The 21,344-nt window shown below is 41.6% G+C and overlaps 1 protein-coding gene and 1 long non-coding RNA gene across 3 annotated transcripts in view; one reads left to right on the forward strand and one right to left on the reverse strand.

Moving 5' to 3' along the window:
- The window catches only part of LOC110343419, a 141,352-nt gene that overhangs the window by 117,673 nt on the left and 2,335 nt on the right, over positions 1–21,344 (forward strand). The window lies entirely within an intron of this gene.
- Positions 1–21,344, reverse strand: part of Klhl14 (kelch like family member 14) — a 112,666-nt gene that overhangs the window by 67,275 nt on the left and 24,047 nt on the right. The window contains 1 exon segment of the mRNA XM_013122976.3: positions 13,227–13,348. Coding sequence (XP_012978430.1) covers positions 13,227–13,348 — 122 coding nt within the window.

The following is a 21,344-nucleotide window of genomic DNA, read 5'->3' on the forward strand; positions in this document are numbered from 1 at the left end:
AACCAAAAAAAAAGCCCAGGGCCAGATGGCTTCAGTGAAGACTTTTACCATAAATTCAAAGAATAGCTTATACCAATTCTCCTCAATGTATTCCATGCAATAGAAACAGAAAGGTCTTTGCCAAATTCTTTTTACCAGTTTTCAATAACATTGATACCCAAGCCATACAAAGACCCAATTAAGAAAGAGAACTTCAGGGATTAAGACTGGGCTGGTTTAACCCAGAAACAGCTGACCTGACAAAGGTTAACTCTTGAATCCCAGGCATCAGCCTGGGAATCCAGCATGGGACTGATCAAGACTCCCTGAATGTGGGTGTCAGTGAGGAGGCCTAGGTAATCTATTGAGCCTTGGGCAGTAGATCAGTACCCATCCCGAGTATACACATGGACTTTGGACTCCCATCCAACAATGTGAGATGCACTGTCACCCTGAACTCTTGGGGAAGGGTCTAGGCCCTGCCCTGGATGAAATGACAGACTATGGAGACCCGCATGGAGGGCCTCACCCTCCCTGGGGAAATGAAGGGATAATGGGGGGGTTGGTGGGAGGGCACGGGAGGAGGGGAGAGAAAGGGAGAGGGACCTGGAACTGACTTGTGAAGTAACCTTGTTTCTAATCTAAATTTAAATTTAAAAATAAATAATAGTAAAAAAAAAGAAAACGTGTAGTTTTATGCCATAGCAAACAAGTACCCCAAAGGAAACTGTAGCTTTGCACATTTTGAAATACCCTAGTATTTGCCACAGCCCAATCACTAAACAGCTTTATTTCTTCTAGGACTGAGACTTTTGACCCATCTGGAAGATTCCATTAAACTACAGTCATGAATAAATAGCTGCTGTTTGTCATGTGGGGTCAAGGCATTTGTTTCAAGACTGTAACTCAAAGAGTTTGCCTTACATGGAAACTTCCAATCCAGGGAGAATGCCCCTTACAATGTCATGCCATAACATTTGTCAACAATTTCAGAAGCTGTGACAGACTGTCCATTGCAGACAGCTGAGGATCTCCTGCTGCTGAGAGAGAAAAGGGAGCATCTGTTCTCCAGTGCCCAGAACTGGTTCAGACACATAAGCCTCGGTCACACTACACTAGTGAACACAGGCTCAAGGAGAAAGCCTTGAGGAGTTTTTCTTCTTAAGCCCACTGAATGGGGTGCACATCCCTCAGTCTTAGCTGCTCTGTACTGAGTGGGTGAGGCAGAGCCAGGGCAGAATCTTGTTTAGAGTAGTTATTTGGTGCAGTTCTCATCTAGACCTGAGAGAAAGTAAGAGGTAGCACTGGCTATAGGTAACACCACACTATAATCCCAGATATCAACTTCATTCTCATTTGATCTTTGTAGAGAATCCAGTGTACACACAGTCTGAATATGCACCGGGAGAGAGAGGTGTAAAGATGACTACAAAAAGGCTCCATCCAGATTTTGTAACTCCGCAAGACTTTGCAAGAATTCAACACTGAAGGAACTGTGCATTGTTAAAAACATGGACTTTTATTAAGCAACGGTTCATATATTGGAAGGGGTTTCCCCCCCCAAAAAAGCAAGAGAACTTCAGACCAATTTCCCTCATGAACATTGATGCAAAAATACTCAATAAAATACTGGCAAATGGGATCCAAGAACACATCAGAAAACTCATCCACCTTGATCAAGTAGGCTTCATTCCAGGGATGCAGGCATGGTTCAACATACAAAAATCCATCAGTGTAATCCACCATATAAAGAAGCCGAGAAAAAAAATCACATGATCATCTCACTAGATGCTGAAAAAGCCTTTGACAAAATCCAACACCCATTCATGATAAAGGTCTTAGAGAGATCTGGGATAACAGGAACATACCTAAACATAATAAAAGCTATATACATCAAACCAACAGACAACATCAAACTAAATGGAGAGAAACTCAAGCGATTCCTCTAAAATCAGGAACAACACAAGGCTGTCCACTCTCTCTATACTTCTTCAATATTGTACTTGAAGTTCTAGCCAGAGCCATAGCACAACAAAAGGAGATCAAAGGGATACAAATTGGAAAGGAAGAGATAAAACTTTCACTGTTTGCAGATGATCTGATAGTTTACATAAGTGACCCAAAGAACTCTTATACCTGATTAACACCTTCAGCAAAGTGGCAGGATACAAGATCAACTCAAGAAAATCAGTAGCCCTACTATATACAGACGATAAGATGGCTGAGAAAGAAATCAGAGAAACATCACCTTTTACAATAGCCACAAACAACATAAAATACCTTGGGGTAACGCTAAGCAAACAAGTGAAAGACCTGTATCACAAGAACTTTGAGTCTTTAAAGAAAGAAATGAAAGAAGACACCAGAAAATGGAAAGATCTTCCATCATCTTCGATAGGTAGGCTCAATGTGGTAAAAATGGCAATCCTGCCAAAAGCAATCTACAGACTCAATGTAATCCCCATCAAAATTCCAGCACAATTCTTCACAGACCTTGAAAGTACAATTCTCAATTATATATGGAGAAGCAAAAAAACCAGATATCCAAGACTACCCTGCTCAACAAAGCAACATCTGGAGGCATCACCATTCCTGACTTCAAGCTCTATTATAGAGCTATAGTCCTGAAAACAGCTTGGTATTGGCACAAAAATAGACAGGTAGACCAATGGAATTGAATTGAACACTCTGAGATAAATCCACAAACCTATGAACAGCTGATTTTCAACAAATAAGCTAAAATTATTCAATGGAAAAAAGATAGCATCTTCAAGAAATGGTACTGACATAACTGGATATTGCCATATAGAAGACTGTCGATAGATCCATGTCTATTGCCATGCACAAAACATAAGTTCAAATGGATCAAAGTCCTCAACATAAATCCAGCCACATGGAACCTGTTAGAAGAGAAATTGGGAGGCATCTTTGACTGCTTCCTGTACTTAACACCAATAGCACAAACACTGAGATCAAAAAATAATAAATGGAACCTCCTGAAACTGAGAAGCTTCTGTAAGGCAAAGGACACAGTCAGCAAGACAAAAAGGCAACCCACAGATTGGAAAAAGATATTCACTAACCCCACATCTGACAGAGGGCTGATCTCCAAAATTTATAAATAACTCAAGAAGCTACTCTCCAAAAAAACAAAGGACCCAATTAAAAAGTGAGGAACTGAACTAAATAGAGAATTCTTAATAGAGGAGTCTAAAATGGCTGAGAGACACTTAAGAAAGTGCTCAACATCCTTAGCCATCAGGGAAATGCAAATCAAAACAACCTTGAGATATCATCTTATTCCTGTCAGAATGGCTAAAATAAAAACGCCAATAACAGCTTATGCTGGAGAGGATGTGGAGAAAGGGGAACACTTGTCCATTGCTGGTGGGACTACAAACCTGTACAGACACTTTGGAAATCAGTATGCAGATTCCTCAGGAAAATGGGAATAAACCTACCACAAGACCCAGCAATTCCACTCTTTCGCATAAGCCCAAAAGTTGCCCATTCATACAACAAGGATGTCTGTTCCACTATGTTCATAGCAGCATTATTTGTAATAGCTAGATCCTGGAAGCAACCTAGATGCCCCACAACTGAAGAGTAGATAGAGAGAACATGGTTCATTTACACAATGGAGTACTACTCAGCGGGGAAAAAAAAACATTGGAATCTTGAAATTTGCAGGCAAATAGACAGCACTAGAAGAAACCATCCTGAGTAAGGTAACCCAGTCACAAAAAGACAAACATGATATGCACTCACTCATATATGGATTTTAAACATGGATCAGGGGAGTGCTACCCTACAATCCCAGGGCCAGTGAGTCTGGGAAACAGGGAGGTTCCCAAGAGATATGAATTATACCCCCAGAGAAGTGGAATGAGGCAAGATCTCCTGAGCAGATTGGGAACATCCAGGGAGGGGAGAGGGAACCAGGAAAAAGAGAGGGGGATAAGAGGAGGGTAGAAGATTACATGGGGGAGCAGGAAGGCTGAGTCAGTGTAAGAATAGAGGAGACCAAGATGAGAGGTACCATAGTAGTTGGAGTCATTATAGCTTTGAGGAGAGAGCTGACACTAGTGAGATTTCCAGATATCTACAAGGATAACACCAACTGGAAAACTAAGTAATAGTGGAGAGACTATATTAATAACCCCTACCTGATGATATGATTGGTGACTACCTTATATGCCATCCTAGAACCTTTATCCAGTTACAGATGGAAGCAGAGACAGATAATCACAGCTAAACACTGAACTGACCTTCTGCAGCCCAGTGACAGAGATGGAGGAATGATGAGCAAAGGAGTCAAGACCTTGCTGGTGAGACTCACAAATACAGCTGACTGGACAAGGGGGAGCTCTTGAACCCCAGACTGATGGCTAAGAGGCCAACAGGGGACTGATCCAGATTCCATGAATGTAGTGTCAGTGAGGAGGCCTCAGAAATCTCTGGGGCTTTGGGTAGTAGATTAGTGTTCACCATGGCATACAAATGAACTTTGGGAGCCCATTCCACATGGAGGGATGCTCTCTCAGCCTGGACACATGGGGAGGGTCCTACGTCCTGCCCTGGATGAAATGACAGACTCTGGAGATCCCCCCAATGAGTGTCTGACTCTCCCTGGGGAATGATGTGGGGATTGGGCTGGGGGTGGGGGGCGAGGGTGGGGCTGGTTGAGGGTCAAGGTGGTAGGAGCTGGGATTGACATTTGAGGCATGCATGTTTCTAATTTAAATAAAAACAAAAAATATATCAGAAAAGAAGTGTGGAAACATACGACACCATTGGCATTTTCTAAAGGCTTAAATTCCCCCAAATCCACCAACATGGTCCAATTGCATGCTAAGAGTTACATATTAAAAACCACAACTATCCCTATTTATTTGTTTGTTTATCTCTTTATTTGGTTCTTTAAGGCAGGGTCTCTCTACAGAGTCTTGGCTGATCTGGAACTCACCATGTAGACCAGACTGATCTTGAACTCATAGAGATCCATCTGCTTCTGACTCCCGAGTGCTGGGATAAAGGTATGAGCCACCTTGCGGAGTCCCCTAACTACTTACTGATGTTAAATGTACCCAGGAATTTATTTTGCTCCCAGGAAAAGCACATCCCAAAAGCACACTCTCAGCCTCCCTTGAGGTATGACCAAGGAGGGGAATGGGGAAAAATGATCTACATGGAGCAGAGTCTATGACTGCCAAGAACGAAGGGTTGGAAGCTGAGTTGAGGTGGGCCCAGTGGAAGAATGCAGCCATCCCTTGACATCCCTTCAGAGCTCTGTTTGTCTTTTCCTTTTATGTCCAGATCAAGAAGAATTACAAATAAGTAGGATGGTGAGTTGATCAGCCATCACCCAGAGCTCTTCACAGGAGGAGACTGGGGGACTATGGTGATGTCCTCTGGGTGGAAGGAACTACCTGCTCTGAGCATAATATGGGTAATTGTAGGAAACATCACAGTAGGAACAATGCCTGGCTTGTCAAGCTCTCTGGTTCTTGTCCCCAAACCTCATGAGGATTGCAGTACTTGAAGTGTTGTAGTGGAGTGAAGGAACAGAATTGATAAAATCCACCCCTGTTCCAGCACAGGTCTCAATGCCACATTTTCTTCTCTGTGTTTGTCTGGTGCCTGTGTGCCTAGACCCCTAAGTGACTCTGTGTGGCAGAAGCTCACAGCCGGCCTGCGTGGATGTGTAATTTGAGTGAGGAAATGATTTTTTGCAGTTTCTAGTCTCTGGAGTATTAGTCCTTCTCACCAGTGTCAGTCAAGCCCACAAGAATGACACACAGACACTTCAAGGGATTGGTTATGGTGTGCCTTATTTCCAAAACCTTTGTGAACACAAGAGTCAAACTTTTAATTTTGTTCTACTTTGTTATTAGAGAATATAAATTGGGATGGTGAGATGGCTCATGGTTAAGAGCATTGACTGCTCATCCAAAAGACCTGGGTTTGGTTCCCAGAATACATATGAAGTCTCAGTTCTGTGTCTCTAGTCCCAGGGGACCCAATGCCCTCTTCTGACATTCATGAGCATCAGGCACATACATAGTACACAGACATGAATGCAAGCAAAACACTCATATATAAAATAATTGTTTTAATTTAAAGACTATAAATGAAACTAAACTAGGATAAAAATTGATTGAGAACAGCTATAATCTACATATTGAACCTGGAGATTTATTTGAATAGTTTGATTCTGGTAAGAATCCTATTAAGTGAGTATAATTGGCTTCATTTTGCAAATGAGAAAAAATGATCAGAGAGTAAGAAACCCATGTTACAAGCAACAAATGTTAATACATGTGTATATGCATATGAGTGCTCACATGCATATATATAGCTTCTAAGATACAGATACTGCATTGAATTAGAACATCCCCAAAATCATGTAGGTAAACCCTGTGTCTCACACATCAGAATGCTCAACTTACCTAGACTGTGCTCTTGAACTCTAGGCATCAATTAATTTGGTTCATTTAGCCTGTATTATTTCTATTTTACAAACATGGTATTATGTCAGGAACATTGGATTCATTAAGATTTTCATGACTACAGTGGGTCAGCACAGATTAAATCTCATGTGCTTGGACTTGGGTGACTACTAGTACTTTGCTGTTAGATGGGCTGATGTACCATGATTTGATGGAGACCCAGAGGACATTGTTCCCATTTCTGCTCTGCAGTGAATATGTGATTCTGTACATGACACCTCTTCTCTACATGTTACTTAAAGACTAAAATTATGAGTCTGACATAGAAGTTCCTGTGTGGCTGGATTCTGCTAAGCTCTTTACCTAGGTCTTTATTCCCCAAGGTTACTCCCTAAGTTTACCCATGAATCTTCTTTTCTGAATGTTATTTATGTATATGTATGCATGGGTGCAGATGTGTTTGTGTTGGTACACACTTGTGTGTGCTGCAAAGTGTTCACATGTATACACATGCATGTGGTGGCCAGAGATTAACCTCGGGTGCCTTTCTTCCTATCTACCTTTTGGAAGCAGGATATCTCACTAGGACTTGGCCCTTACCACTTTCAGGCTTGGCTGGCCTGTAGGTGAGTCACAGGGGTCCCCCTGGGTTGGGGATGAGATTACAATGTGCATCACTTATGCATATTTTTGACTCATGTGCTGGGATGGAACTCCAGTCTTCCCGGCTGCACAGCGAGCACTATACCTACTGACTGGGTCATTGCCACAGCTTCAGAATCTTTTTTGTTTTGAAGGTTCTTTGTACTTACCACTAGCTATGTGAGCAATCTCTTTTCCCATCTTTACTTGGACCCCTGCCTGCCTTTAATTCTCTGTTCAAATGCCTCTTCCATAGTGATATTCTCCACAACTCCTAAATTATAGCAGGTCCCTCTATTCTGAGATCTTCTATTTTATTTCTCCTCTAGGGCACTGCCATGCTTTGTTAGAATACATTAATACGTTGGTTAATGCTAGTTTTACCCACAAAGGTATGAATTTGGCAAGGGCATGGCAATCTCTGGTTTGGCTCAGTATAGCAGAGAAGACTTCAGTTATTTTGGGTAGAGAAATAAAGTTGGTTGGGTGAGGGCTTCAGTAAGTCAGTGCTTACATTTAACAGGTTCCCAGGCTCGGTCTGTAGTTTACTTACAAATGATACAGGCTACATTTAAGGAGCCCTCAAGACTCATACCTCTAAGCCACACTCAATAGCAAATGCCACAGCCTGTGTGTGAAGAAGGCGTTGGAATTATTTGTATACATGCTACTCTCTGGAGAAAAAGCAATTACTATATTTAAAGGAAGTACAAGCCAGAAATAAACAAGGGAGTCAAATCAAACCTACTGGCTTTTCGAAGCACCCAGCTTACTTGAAACACAAGGTTGGGAGTGACCACCACACATACATTTTTTTAAAAAATCTATGAGAAATCCACTAATGCATTGGCGCGTGAATCTTCAGCAGCAAATAATTCAAGATATATAGCAATGCGCAGCCATGTATTTCAAATTAGAATGAGCTCATTGAAGGTAAAATTAGATGGTAACGTAGTTAAAAAGTCATGGCACTCCTCCTCCTCTTTTTGCCCAAAGCTATGGGAACAAGTGCTTCATGATTTCAAACTCCAAGCTATGAAACAACTGCCATGTCATGGCATATATTCCTTAGGTCACTGTTTTCCCTAACACCTAAATCCCAAATTTAGGAAGGTAGCCATCGTCAAGTGATTACTTTGTTGTCATTTCTCCCTGTGGAGCTGGTGACCCAAGAGCATGCTAACCCTAACCCTTCCCAAGACCAAACGCTTTCCCATTCACCTCTTTGCATAGTTAACTCTCTTACTCATTTTCTCAAAATTCAGGGTCGCTTTAAGAGATGTTCCATAATAATGCTGGTTAGGTGAGGGATTTCCCACCTCATATTCCCACAGTAACCTGGTATTTTCTAACCAGTTCTATAGTGACTGTGTAGTGACACCCTAGGTTAAAGAGGAGAGATTGCATGCATGTTACACCTGGTCATCCAACAAGGTGGGTATTCAGTAACTCCTTGCTATGTGAGTGGGCAAGGGCTGCTAGTAGGTCCAAAATCTTGTTGGGCACTTCCCTGAAGATTCTGGAAACATCTCATTGTTTTCTCAGTTTCTACTGAAATGCAGTATCCACTATCCATGGATTATCTTCCCATCTAGGGTTTTGAATGTTTTGAATAATTTGTGGGTTTGGATTTCTGGTAAGAAAGATACTATGAGTAAAAGGAACCACACACACACAAACACACACACACACACACACACACATACACACAAAACACAACGTGATGAAACAACAGAACTTACTGATTTTCTTGAAAATAGGTAATACAAGAAACAATTATTAGTTGGGCAGTGGTGGTGCACACCTTTAATTCCTGCACTTGGGAGGCTGGGACAGGTGGTTCTGTATGAGTTTGAGGCCAGCCTGGTTTACAGAGCGAGTTCTAGCACAGCCAGAGCTACACAAAGAAACCCTTTCTTGAGAAAACAAAAGAAAATTATTATGACCGAGCAGGTAAAGGTGCTTGATGCCAAGTGTGGAAACCTAAGTGCGATCCTTGGGACCTACATGGTACAAGAGAGCTAACTCCCACAAGGGGTACTTTGACCACACATACTCTGTGGATTGTACACACACACACACACACACACACACACACACACACACACACACACACACACACACACTCTTCCTGGAGAGTTGAGTGGGGACTGGATGGGGGGTAGGGGGTTCATGGGAGGGGTTGTAGGGGGGAGAGAACTGGGATTGACATGTGAAACAAGCTTGTTTCTAATTTTAAAAAGTGCATTTCAATTTCCTCTTTGTTCTTTTTTAAATTTTACTATTTGATTTTTTTTAGATTTATTTGTTTTGTGTATATGTTTTTTACCTACATGTATGTCTGTTTGCCACATGTGTGTCTGGTGCCCGTGGAGACCAAAAGAAGGCATCAGATCCTCTTGTAACTGGAGTAATAGTGTGAGCCACCATATGGGCACTGGGAATTGAACCTGGGTCCTCTGGAAGACTAGCCAGCACTCTTACCTGTGGTACCTGTCTGTTCTTAACAGGCAAAAGAAACAGCAATTCCCAGTTTTATTGTTACTACCCAATGTTCCACAGTTACAAAAGGCCTGCATTGTCAGTTTCAGATTTTATTTCTGGTACTCTGGGGACAGAAGTGGGAGAGCTTTGCCAGTGTTCTTAGTCCTCAATTCTACAATGTTGTAATAAATAATTCTTCCAACTAAGAGTAAAAGAGCAATCTTGGCCAGCATGCTAGCAAGGCAGTCATTTGGGGAAAGCAACTGTCCCCGTTGCTGTTTGGGTGGAACAAGGCCTTAGTCACCTATTTTTTTGGTTGATTTTGTAATGCTTGGAGTCAGAATTTAGGGGCTTCTGTATCCTAGGCAAGTGCTTTATCCCTGAGACACACCTACAATGTTCATAGTTTTCTCAGTGTTACACCAATGCTCTTTCCCTCCTGCAACTCACCTGTGCTCTTCAGTTTATTATTCTTAGGTAATGGTCCCTAAATCCTTTTACTTCCTCATTGCTATATAGTATGCAAATGGTGTAGCTCCCACAAGGCAGTGTGTGTGTTGCCGGCTGGGTAGCAGTTTCTTTGGAAGAGAGGCATGTCTTTTCAGACACGCAAAGAAATGCTTGCTCCACATAAGTGGGAAAACACTCCAAGGCTCCAAACTCCAGCTAATCTCAGGTGTCAGGAGCTGGCTACCTGAGATGTTAGTTTGCGTGGGAACAGTCTTTCAGTTAGCAAGGAGACCCTGAGCTAGGAGACTGTTACTCACCCTCAACTGCCATCCTGTCCTCTTTGACACTTCTAGGTCAAAAGAATGGCAGTGGAATGTTCTACAGTTCCTAATGTTTCATTGGATTTGGGGAGAATTTGAATATTTTTGTTTGACAGTGAGAGACTTTTTTCTTCCAGTTATAATTTCATATCCCAAATGACATGAAACCCTGCAATGGCAACGTCTTATTTTTTTCATATTTAGATGACTTTCAAATTTAGTTTAAAAAATACAAACCAACAGAAGTTATCCATATTAAAGTATCATAATTTATTTAACAAATGTGAAAACCATGATGTCACTTGGGACCATAGTGTCCCAGACTGGCAGAGAAGAGAGTATATTTTTTAATGCACAATTCCCAGGGACATGAAGAGTGTTAGGAAAGCAGATTTTCATTTCAGAGCTCTGAGCATGCCTCAGGATAGAAGGAAGGTTCAAAATCCTTAAGCATGGTCTCAGTGTAGGAACTTGTTTATGTCAGCATGTGTGTGTCTTTATCTCATCTCAGGTGAGTTGAGTTGATAGGTTACCATCCAGAATTATTTCTTAGTCTGTAGATTAATCCATCTCACACATGGAAACTATGGAAAGTAGGCTTCCTACTCTGGAGGAGTGGACTGAACTGTTATTTTTCTACTGTGTATGGAGAAGTTGCAGTGGTTGACACACATCCAGGATGAAGACACAGCTCTTGTGCTGATGTTGGCAGTAGCATTAGCAATAGCTACTCGTAGCGCTTGCAATTTATTGAGGACATGCTGCATGCTAGATGATGCATGAGTGCACGTCTATCTTAAAACACTCAAGGGAATGACAAATGAGAAACTGACCCAGAATGTTTGCAGGGCATGGTCAAAATGAGAGACGTGTGTTCAAGTCCAGGTTTGAAAGTTCATGCTTTACAGCCATGAAAGTAGAGACTTAGCAGGCAACATGAAAGTTTTAAATCAGGTGACTACTGTATGATGCAGCCATTGGCTATTGTCCAGGCATAATTAATAGATCCCCTTTCATGTTCAAAGGCTTCCCAGTTTGGGTAAGAAACTTCATAATCTATCTCTGAGTATGGCTTAAAAAGAATATAAGGGGCTGATGAAATGGTTCACTGGATAAAGGCAATTGTAGTCAAGCCTGAGGATCGATTTGATCCCCAGAATCCTCATGACCAAAGGGGAAAACTGATTCCTTCAGGTTGCCTACTGACTTCCCCTTGCACACTGTGGTGCGAGTGTGCATTCCCCAAATGCATACAAAACAAACAAGTAAACAAATGTAAACATTCAAGCATAAGACCTTCTGGAAATGCTGTTTACAGTCCTTTTCCCTGGCATGGAGGGTTTTAAAATGACCCCAGTTGGGCGCAGTGTGGAGTATTTGGGAAAGCGGGTTGCTTTATCAATGACTCTCTTTTAATTAGTGGTGTTGACCATCTTGCTGTGTCTTACCCTCTGTTTATGATTTTCTCTCTGGAAATCTTTTGTCCCTTTCCCATCTATCCTTTGAGTTGGCATGTCATCTGTATAGGAGTTCTCTGTTGATCAGATCAGGTGACGTCCAACACATTGCCTCTCCCGGTTTACTTTAGCTTTAGTTTCTGATGCCTCTTTAAAATTCAGCTGGCTCACTCACTACGATGTCTAAGCCATCGCAAATGGCATTTTCACCAAAAGAAAAGCAGAAGCATGTTAAGAGCTCATTAACTTATTTTCTTCCTCCCCTTCCTGCTTAATCTTGCTGCTTCTTGTCAGCCACTTCCTTACTACAACCATAGTATAGTGGTGTCCAGGGAGCCTTCTCGATGCAGTGCCTGAACCATGCTACTGCAGGTTTTACGTGGGGTAGGCCAGCTCGTAAGTATATTGCTTCAAGCCCACCTCGTATGCCTTCACTCCTACTGCTCTTAAGGGAAACTCTTTCCCTGCTTCTATTATTTGAAGGGTCTTTCAGGAAGAGCCAAGGAAATGATTTTACAAGAACAATCTGCTAGGATACACAAATGCTTGAAAGACACACACAATAAGGAAGCCAACTTCCACTTTTGTTGGTTTTAAATGTATGGCTTTGATTCATGGATCAAAATTGCTCATTTATTATTTTATCTATACAGCTCTGGGCAATTTTGACAGTTAAAATTTAGTTTTATTGACCAGTACAGCCACTGTGCCCACAAGGGGACTGCTGTGAGCAGCCTACTGCACTCAAGAAGCGATGATTTTTGATTCCGTGACTGCATCAGATCAGGAATCGTAACCGATACAACAATACGTTCCAAATCTCAGTGCCCAAGGCAAGAGTTCTGCTGTAAAACACAATCACCCTTTAAGGAGAGGAAAAGAGAGTCTTGGCTGGATGTTTGCAAGCACAGTTTAATGCAGCTGGGGGAAGCCATGAATATATCTGTCCATCAAGCTTTGAAGCAGCCTAAGGAGACCAATTTTGGAAATACCTGGTCCTCCAGACTAAAGGTTGGCAAGGATGCTCACAGGGCAATTGGATGTTGGTTACAGAGATAATGACCTAAAATACCTACCATTTTGATGTTAGAAAACTTACTAGTGTTTAGACTAAACAACCTTCCAGTTTTGTGTCAATGACAACAAAACCTCTAACTGAAACATTTCCAGGGGACAATTTCTGCTTCCTGCCCCACCCCATCCATTCCAACACACACAGAAAGACAAACCAGGCCAGTTTAATTTAGGCCTGTTCGACGACCAAATTGGCCACCTAGGCAATGTTAATTTAGTCTTTTACTCTAAATCTCCCACAATATGCAAACAAACCTCCAAAGGGTAGCAGATCAATACAATGTCTGATTGGATTAACTGCATTTTTTTTAATTCATCAAGACAACTCCAGCCTGAAATAAACAGGCAAGGAAATAAATAAGCACACTCACTTGTGAGTATTTTCCATGTCTTCTTTTCGTCATCGTAATACTGAACCAGATTGCTGGGGAGCCGGTCCGGTCCAGGAGGCAATCCTCCAACCAACAGCAGCATTTTCTTGTTAGAGCGAATTCTTCACCCAAAACAAAAGAAGAGATGAATAACCACATTACTGTAGAGCCTTTTAGGTGGCAATGGAATCATAACCATCAAAGGAATGTTCCTTGCTTGTGCTTTTCTGTTTCATTTTTCCTTCTTCTCCCACTCATATCTCAACAATTCTTTTTGAACCAAGCAGAAAAATGATCAGAAGAGCTTCATCTCCCTATACTCATGGAATAATAAGCTTCCTTTATGCAATTTGTCAGAGGTTCATTCTAGAATGACCTTTCCCTTATATTAGCCCTTTAAATCATCACTCTTTACAGCTGAGTACACATGAAATGCTCTAGAGTTGTACTCAGGCTAAGCATTAAAGTTGCATGTCAAAAAATGTATTAGTCAAAATCATTATTATAAGCCATTCTCCACTCAAAGAACCTTGAAAAAATTAAGGTTATGCAGAGAGTTTGGGAGTCTACCCTTTAATCACCTAGGGAACTTCAAATACCAGTTTCGTACAATTAGCACGGGGCTAACTGGAGTGTGTGAACCCGTCTGAGCGTGCACTTGTGTTTTGTTTGTTTAATTTAGCTTAGACTTCTGCCTCCCTCCCATCCCCCCACTTCAGCTCTCCCTCCCCTCTGCTCTCCCCCTGTGCTCCACTGGTAATACAGCAGCACCAATTGGTAAAAATGAGACTGTGATGTCGTTGCGAGCCTCCCCAGAGTGGAGCCCTGCCAATGCTTGCCACTGATCCAGCGGCATGAACCTGCTCAACTGTGCAAAGTCAGTCTAATTCCCTCCCTCTGTTTTTCTACCTTCTCCCCCAGGGGGCAGCCACTGAAAGGAGTGACTACCCACCCATCAAGAGCTGGCAATTCGCTGCTATTAACCGTGACTGTGATTCCCAGTCTGCCTAGCAGTTCCTGGGAACAGGCCTGCAACGTCTCATATGCAGTAAAAGCTATAAGATGCACCCTGGCCGGCCCACATGACCTGATGGATGTACAGTCCTCAGGAACAGTAATGGATTGAACACACTTGCCACTGAAGCAGGGAGAGAAAGCCCAGACCCCCACAAGGGGCCTGCTGATTTAGCACTCACTTTACATATAATTGAACTTTTCATTTACCTGAAAGACTCAAGGTGGATGGCTGTTAAAGAAATGGGACAACCATGATTGAAGAGGAAAGTCAACAGATACACGAGAGTTCCTCTTAAATCTAATCGCAATCCATGGCATGACTCAGAATTTGTGACACCTGGGAAATAGGCCCTGTGGAGAATCTTTGTGTGTTGGTTAGGAACCTAATACTCAGAGAGCTAACTTAATACTGTTAATGACATTTCCATATGAAGGAAGGGAACAAGAGAATTCCTCTAATGAAACTCTGGTGCCTTTGGAAGCATTGAGTGCATTGAGTGTGTCTCAGTAGGAATAATACCTTTTGAGGAACTATACTACTAGCCTTCGATAGAGGGAGCTGTACCAATAGATACATGAGCCAGAGGATTAGCAACTTGAAACACTCCATTTTTCCATCCCTTGGATATAGTTGAACAAAATGAAAACACAGTTATTTCTTCAAAGCGAACACACATTCGAACTGTACCCTGACATCTTCTAGACTACTAGTTGGCACATACTAACAGAAGACAGTAACTACGATGACCATGTGTTGAGAATTTCAGTCATCAGTGACTTGTGAGACAAATGAATGACTGCATCAAACTTTCTTCTCTTTTCTTTGGAAATAACACACAGGTAGTTCCTGTGACATGTAATTTTGTAAATGCATGGCCACAGAAATGATAGATGGATCCTTTTATCTTCTTTAAGTTGCTGTTTGAGGCTCACATGACCAAGCATTCTATCTGTGTGAGAGAAGTCATGATGAAAGCAGTTTGGTGTATGTAAATCCGTGAAGGTAGCCTGGTCAATGGATGTCACAATTCTGTGGCTGTCCTAACATCATATGTATACAGGCTGCCAAAGTCCAGATTGGACAAGTTTACATATAACTGACATGGAAGAAAGGGCTCTGGGAATTAGAGTTTCCAAAAAAAAAGTAAGGTTAAATGTTTGTCTATCTATTATCTATCTATATACATATATACATACATACATACATACATACATACATACATACATACATACATGCATACCCCAAGACAGGGAGTGTTTCTTGACTGTCCTGAAACTCACTTTGAAGACCAGGTTAGCCTGAAACTCACGGAAGTTTGCCTGGGATTAAAGGCACTTACCACCGTACTTGAGTTAAATATTTGTTTTAAAGTACTGCTTTAATGTATGTCTAATAGATGGCTAAATGAGTTCATGCTTGGCTCGTGGATATTGTTAGAGCCATCTTATTCCCCGGAAAGGCCAGTTTCCCTAGACCTATCTTGCTATTGTTTTTCCACTGCAGTGTTGCTTTTGGTCCTTAATTAGGGATGAGAAGAGGACTGGGACTCTTTGTGGCATCTACTCAAAATGTCCACATGTTCTCTAAGAACTGGACTTTCTTTCACAAGGGGCCTTGAACACTTGGCACATGGTCAAAAGCTGCAACCTTGTCAACAATGACACAACTGAAGAGCTAGCTAGCCAGTGACACTGAAAGGCTCTACCGAAGTGAGACGGATCCCCAACCCATCCAAGTCTCCATGGGAAGTGCAGTGGAGAATGACACAGGGGAAAAGGGAATACCCATTTCCTTCATTGATTATGCATTTTCCACCAGAGGGCAGGACTTATATTTGTCCTCTGGAGTTGCCTTACATGACAAAGACATCTTTCAAACATTTTGTCCTATTGTGTTTATATGGTATTCATTCAATTCATTTCTAATGCTTGCAACTCAGTTGTCCTACCTAGTATCAATAATTTTTAATCCTAAATAATACTTAAAACACTGCTTTGTCAACTTTTATGGCATACTTGAGAGGAATTATCTGTAGGAAACCCAACACTCTGTATGATGAATATATACAATATATACACCTTGTTAACTGCAAAAGTAAAATTAGAGGAATCTGGTGAGCTGAAAGAAGTTTCAATGGTTTTTTATGAATAATTCTAGCAGAGCTTTCAAGCTCAAATTTAGATAAGGCAAAGCCTACAAATGTCTTACTGCAAGAATTAGAACTCCTTATTTGGGTAGGTAAGCTGGTACATGTTTCAGAAGCCCTTTAGAATGGTTTTCATTAACACACTCAGTTTATAGCTTTTACTATTTAAACATTTCTTTCATTACTCCCCTTAATGTCACCAGGACCAAAGTACAGTATGTAAGAGATAAGAAATGAGAGCAAGGTAAACAAAACGCTTGAGCGGGTCGTGTCAGTAGTATTTGGACGCCTTTGATTCTTGTATCCAAAAATATAAGGCGGGGAAGGTGATGGAAGCTGAAGGTGTCCTTCATTCCGACTCAGTGACCACCAACATTTACCGTGGGTCATATCCGGGTGTGTGCGCGTGCGCTCTACAGCATCCCTACTCTGGTTTAGGGGATGAATGATTGAAAGACGACATAAAGCCTCCTGTTGTAAACAGATTTTTCATCATACTGGTGTTCTATGTGTGGTAAAGTCTCATTTATTCATATCTCAGTGATTTGGAACTCCCATAATTGGGAAACAGGCCAGATAAAGTGATCTGTTCCAGGATACACAGGGAAAAGTTCCTATTCCTGAGATTTCAGGAAGAATTTTAATCAGTGAAAAAATTCAGCAGGATTATAGGCGTTTGCACAAAATTCATTGTATAGATACTATATAATTTCCATGTTTGTAAAACAAAGAATTCTGCAGTGTTGCACAAATGATTAAATCATGAAACTAGAAGAAAACATTGAGGCTACAGAGTTTAGTGAGCCCCAAGTTTGACAGGTTCCCAGGATGACCTGAGCAGCTTAAACATTTTAGCTTCATAGTCTAGATTCTCAGTTTCTAATTCTTAGAGACCTGACTCTATGGATGAAGGGTTTTTGTTTTGTTGTTCAGTAATATGGGGCTGCAGAGACTGCTTAGCAGTTACAAGCACTTGCTACTCTTGCAAAGTTGCAAAGGACTCAGGTTCGGTTCCCAGCACTTACATTTTTCCCTGCAATTGTGTTCTAGGGGACTCAATGCCTTTTTATAGCCTCACAGGGCATCTGGTAAGCATGTCATGCACATACACATACACATACACACACATACACACACACACACATATACATACAGGCAAACTTTCATACACATAACATTACAAAATCAAAACAGTAGTGCTTCTCAGTTGTGGATGATTGAATGTGAATGACCTTAATAGGCTCCTATAGTATATTTGAATGCTTGGTCCTGTTTGGAAAGTGTTAGCAGGTGTGGGCTTGCTGAAGGAGTTGTGTCATTGGGGGTAGGCTTTGAAGGTTTCAAAAACCCAAACTGTTTCATTTGGTTCTTGCTGCCTGGTCCTTGGCGTCTCAGTATGTAAACTCTCAGCTACTGCTCCAGCCCATGCCTGCCTGTCTGCTGTCACCTTCCCCATCATGATGATCATGAGCTCATGCTCTGAAATTGTCAGCATGCCCCAATACACTCTATCCTTTTATATGTTGCCTTGGTCATGGTGTCTCTTCCCAGCAATAGAAAAGTATCTAAGACATCAGCCTCTGTGAAGATCTTAACAGCTACATATCCAGACTCAGGGCTACTGACTTGGTTTGGCTCTCAACATGATGCAGGAATGTATTTTTTAAACAATTATTTATCTCTATTTCATGTGTGTGATATTTTGCCTGGGTGTATGCATGTGCATCACATGGGCTCCTGGTGTCTGCAGAGGCCAGAAGAGAGTGTCAGATTCACAGCAACTGTCACTACAGTTATTGGCAGTTGCATGTTGTGGAAGCTGTGCTACATTTCTTTATGCTGTGGGACATTTGTTAATTATGCAAAGATGTGTTGCATTCTTTTATGTTACATTTGTTTAACTCTGTGAAACTGTGTTACGTTGCCTGTATGAAACACCTGATTGGTCTAATAAAGAGCTTAATGGCCAATAGCTAGGCAGAAGAGGGATAGGTGGAGCCAGCAGGCAGAGAGAATGAATAGGAGGAGAAATCTGGGAAGAGGGGATCCAGGAGGAGCTAAAGGAGAAGAGGAGGATTCCAGTGGCCAGCCACCCAACTAAACAGCAAACCACGGAGTAGGAAGTAAAGAAAGGTATATAGAAAGGTAAAAGCCCAGAGGCAAAAGATAAACTAGATAATTTAAGAAAAGATGGCTAGAAACAAGCTAAAGCTGGCCATTCATAAGTAAGAATAAGACTCCTATGTGATTATTTGGGAGCTTGGTGACAGACCTCCCTGCGCCCCCACCCCCAAGAGTAAAGTGTGAAGATAAATAATAATAAAACCAAGTCTAACAGGCATTCGTGGCAGCATGTCTTTAACTCCAGCACTTCTTCTACTCGAGAGGTGGAGACAGGTGAATCTCTGTGAGTTTGAGGCCAGCCTGGTCTACAGAGTGAGTTCCAGGACAGACTCCAAAGCTACAGAGAAACCCTGTCTCAAAAACACCAACCAACCAAACAAGCAAACAAATAAAAAAACAAACAAAAAAAAAACCACACATAAAAACCAACCACAGTGTGAGCTGTCCCATGTGGGTGCTGGTAATCAATCCTTGGTCCTTTGCAAGAAAAGTAAGCTCTCTTAACTGCTGAGCCATCTCTCCAACCCTTATTTTTTTTTTACAAGTGATCTTTCTTAGCTATTTAGAAATGTATGATGAAACAGACCTTACTTTTCAATCCCCTGTCTTGTTGTAAGTAGTGGGAGTGTTAATTTCACAAACTCCCTATAGTAAGTTAAATAACCCTCATAGATCTCCTAGAGTACAATTTCTTTTAAAAAATTATTGGAAACAGTAAAAGGCTCTTGAATCCACAATGACAAAAAATTAATTCAAAATAAGTCTCGTGAAGAATCGCTGGTGTTTGGGGTAGTGCTTGCCCATGTTGCACCGAATGACTTCACCGCATCTCTTATTCTGAACATAGCACACGTGCACTTCTTGTTATGAACATAGGACACGTGCACTCTGTCCTGTGTATGTTGTCGTGCCACACAGATTACTGGATATTAAGAATGCAACATTTTCCTCTACATACAAATTTTTATACTTTTATAGAAACATTATGGCTTAATTATGGAAAACAGAGGTTTCCTCATTGGTATACCTACAGATTGTACTGTGTTAGGATATTGGATGTAGAAAATTTCTGTTAGAGTTGCTGGCTTGAGTTTCATGAATAAAAATGAATTTTGGCTTGGGCAAAATTTTCAACAACTTATGAAATGGACCCAAACTTACCTCTGCTGTTTGTACTAAATATTTATTTATGTAGGCTTTTAAAAACAGGGTCTCTCTACATAGCCCTATCTGTCCTGAAACTCACTCTGTAGGCCAGGCTCTGGCCTCAAATTCACTAAATCTGCCTGCCTCTGCCCCCACACCCCACCCCCCACACTCCACCCTCCCAGCCCCCACTCCAGAGTGTGTTTTGTGTCAGTGTTATAATCAACATAAGCCTTAACTTTGTGTCATTTGCATATCTGACCTCTCTGTCCCTGAACTCTCCTGGAGGTCAGCGTCAAGCTTCCAATGTGAGGCCTCACCTTCTACCTAATTTTAGTCAGGGTCTCAGGCCTCTGTGTTGTTCAAGAGGGAAAGAATTTGTGACTTTTTCCCATGAACTTCAAATTTCCCTGGTCTTGACCAGGCCAACTGGTGGATGAGTGTTGTTTTATTAAAGCACCTGTAACCATGGCATTGATGTATGGGAGGACCTGGTAGGAGCTCTCAAAACTCACAGATATGAGAATGCAAGAATGCGTGTCTGAGTTAGTTCAGGCTGTGTAACAAAATTACCTTAGGATGAACAACAGACTTTCATGTTTCCATTTGGAGACTGAGAATATGGACATGTCTGCAGATATGGCCAACCTTTTGTTTATTCTTCAAGAGGTTAGGGTTAGGAATTAGGGGTGGGAGGAAAGCATTCTTTTTCCTGTCTCCTATTTAGAGTCCACTAATTACATCACACACACACTCACACTCACACTCACACACACACACACACACACACACACACACCCTTGTGACTCCACTCACAGACCCCACACCCCAAAACAGTTATGATAGGAGATAAAGTTTCACATAGGAATTTTGAAGGTACAGAGACACAAATCCATTTCCACAAGCCATGAAATTGGATGAGATTTGTAGTGATCTAACCAGACCTGGGAAGCCTCTTAGCTGACATCTAGATTATATACAAAATTGTTCGTGTAGTTCCCATAGTGATCGATTGATAAGTGATGGCTATTATTATTATGCAAAATTTTCCTTACAACAACACCTGGAATTCTGGAGTTTTATATTGCCTAGAAGGCTTTCATATAGTATATATTACACTATTTAGAAATAGCCAGAATAGTTAATAATCCTGAAGCAACCTTAACAAAAATGTGAAACCAGTGGGCTTCTGACACTGACGCCAATCGAGATATCATTCATATATTCAGTCTCTCCACTTCCTTAGCAGGCAGTCCTCTCTGTAATGGTAGCTCATGAACCCCAGCTAAGTCACCAATTTTTAATTTGCCCATGGGTCTTCTACTCACTTGCTGTATTCTATGGGTTTTAAAAATTACATTCATTTATTTATTTTGTATGTGAATGTGTGGGGATGCCTGTGGGATGGTGTGCACATGTAGGAACCTGTTCTCTCCTTCCACCACTGAGGGGTCCAACTCAGGTCATCCAACTTGACAGCGGATACTGTTACCCCCTGAGCTGTCACACCAGTGCCTTTTCCTTCCAGTGAGCTGCCACCAACCTGCCTCTGTTGAAGCAGTTTTCTTAGCAAGTCAGAGCAGGGTTCCTGTTTCCTGCCCTCCCAACCCCATGTATCCATAGTTTGTCAATGAATCTTATCACTATTAACTTCTATTAGTGATAGATTACTTAGACTCTCTTC

The sequence above is a fragment of the Mesocricetus auratus genome, unplaced genomic scaffold (genome assembly GCF_017639785.1).
Source record: "Mesocricetus auratus isolate SY011 unplaced genomic scaffold, BCM_Maur_2.0 Super-Scaffold_100015, whole genome shotgun sequence".
Taxonomy (NCBI): Eukaryota; Metazoa; Chordata; class Mammalia; order Rodentia; family Cricetidae; genus Mesocricetus; species Mesocricetus auratus.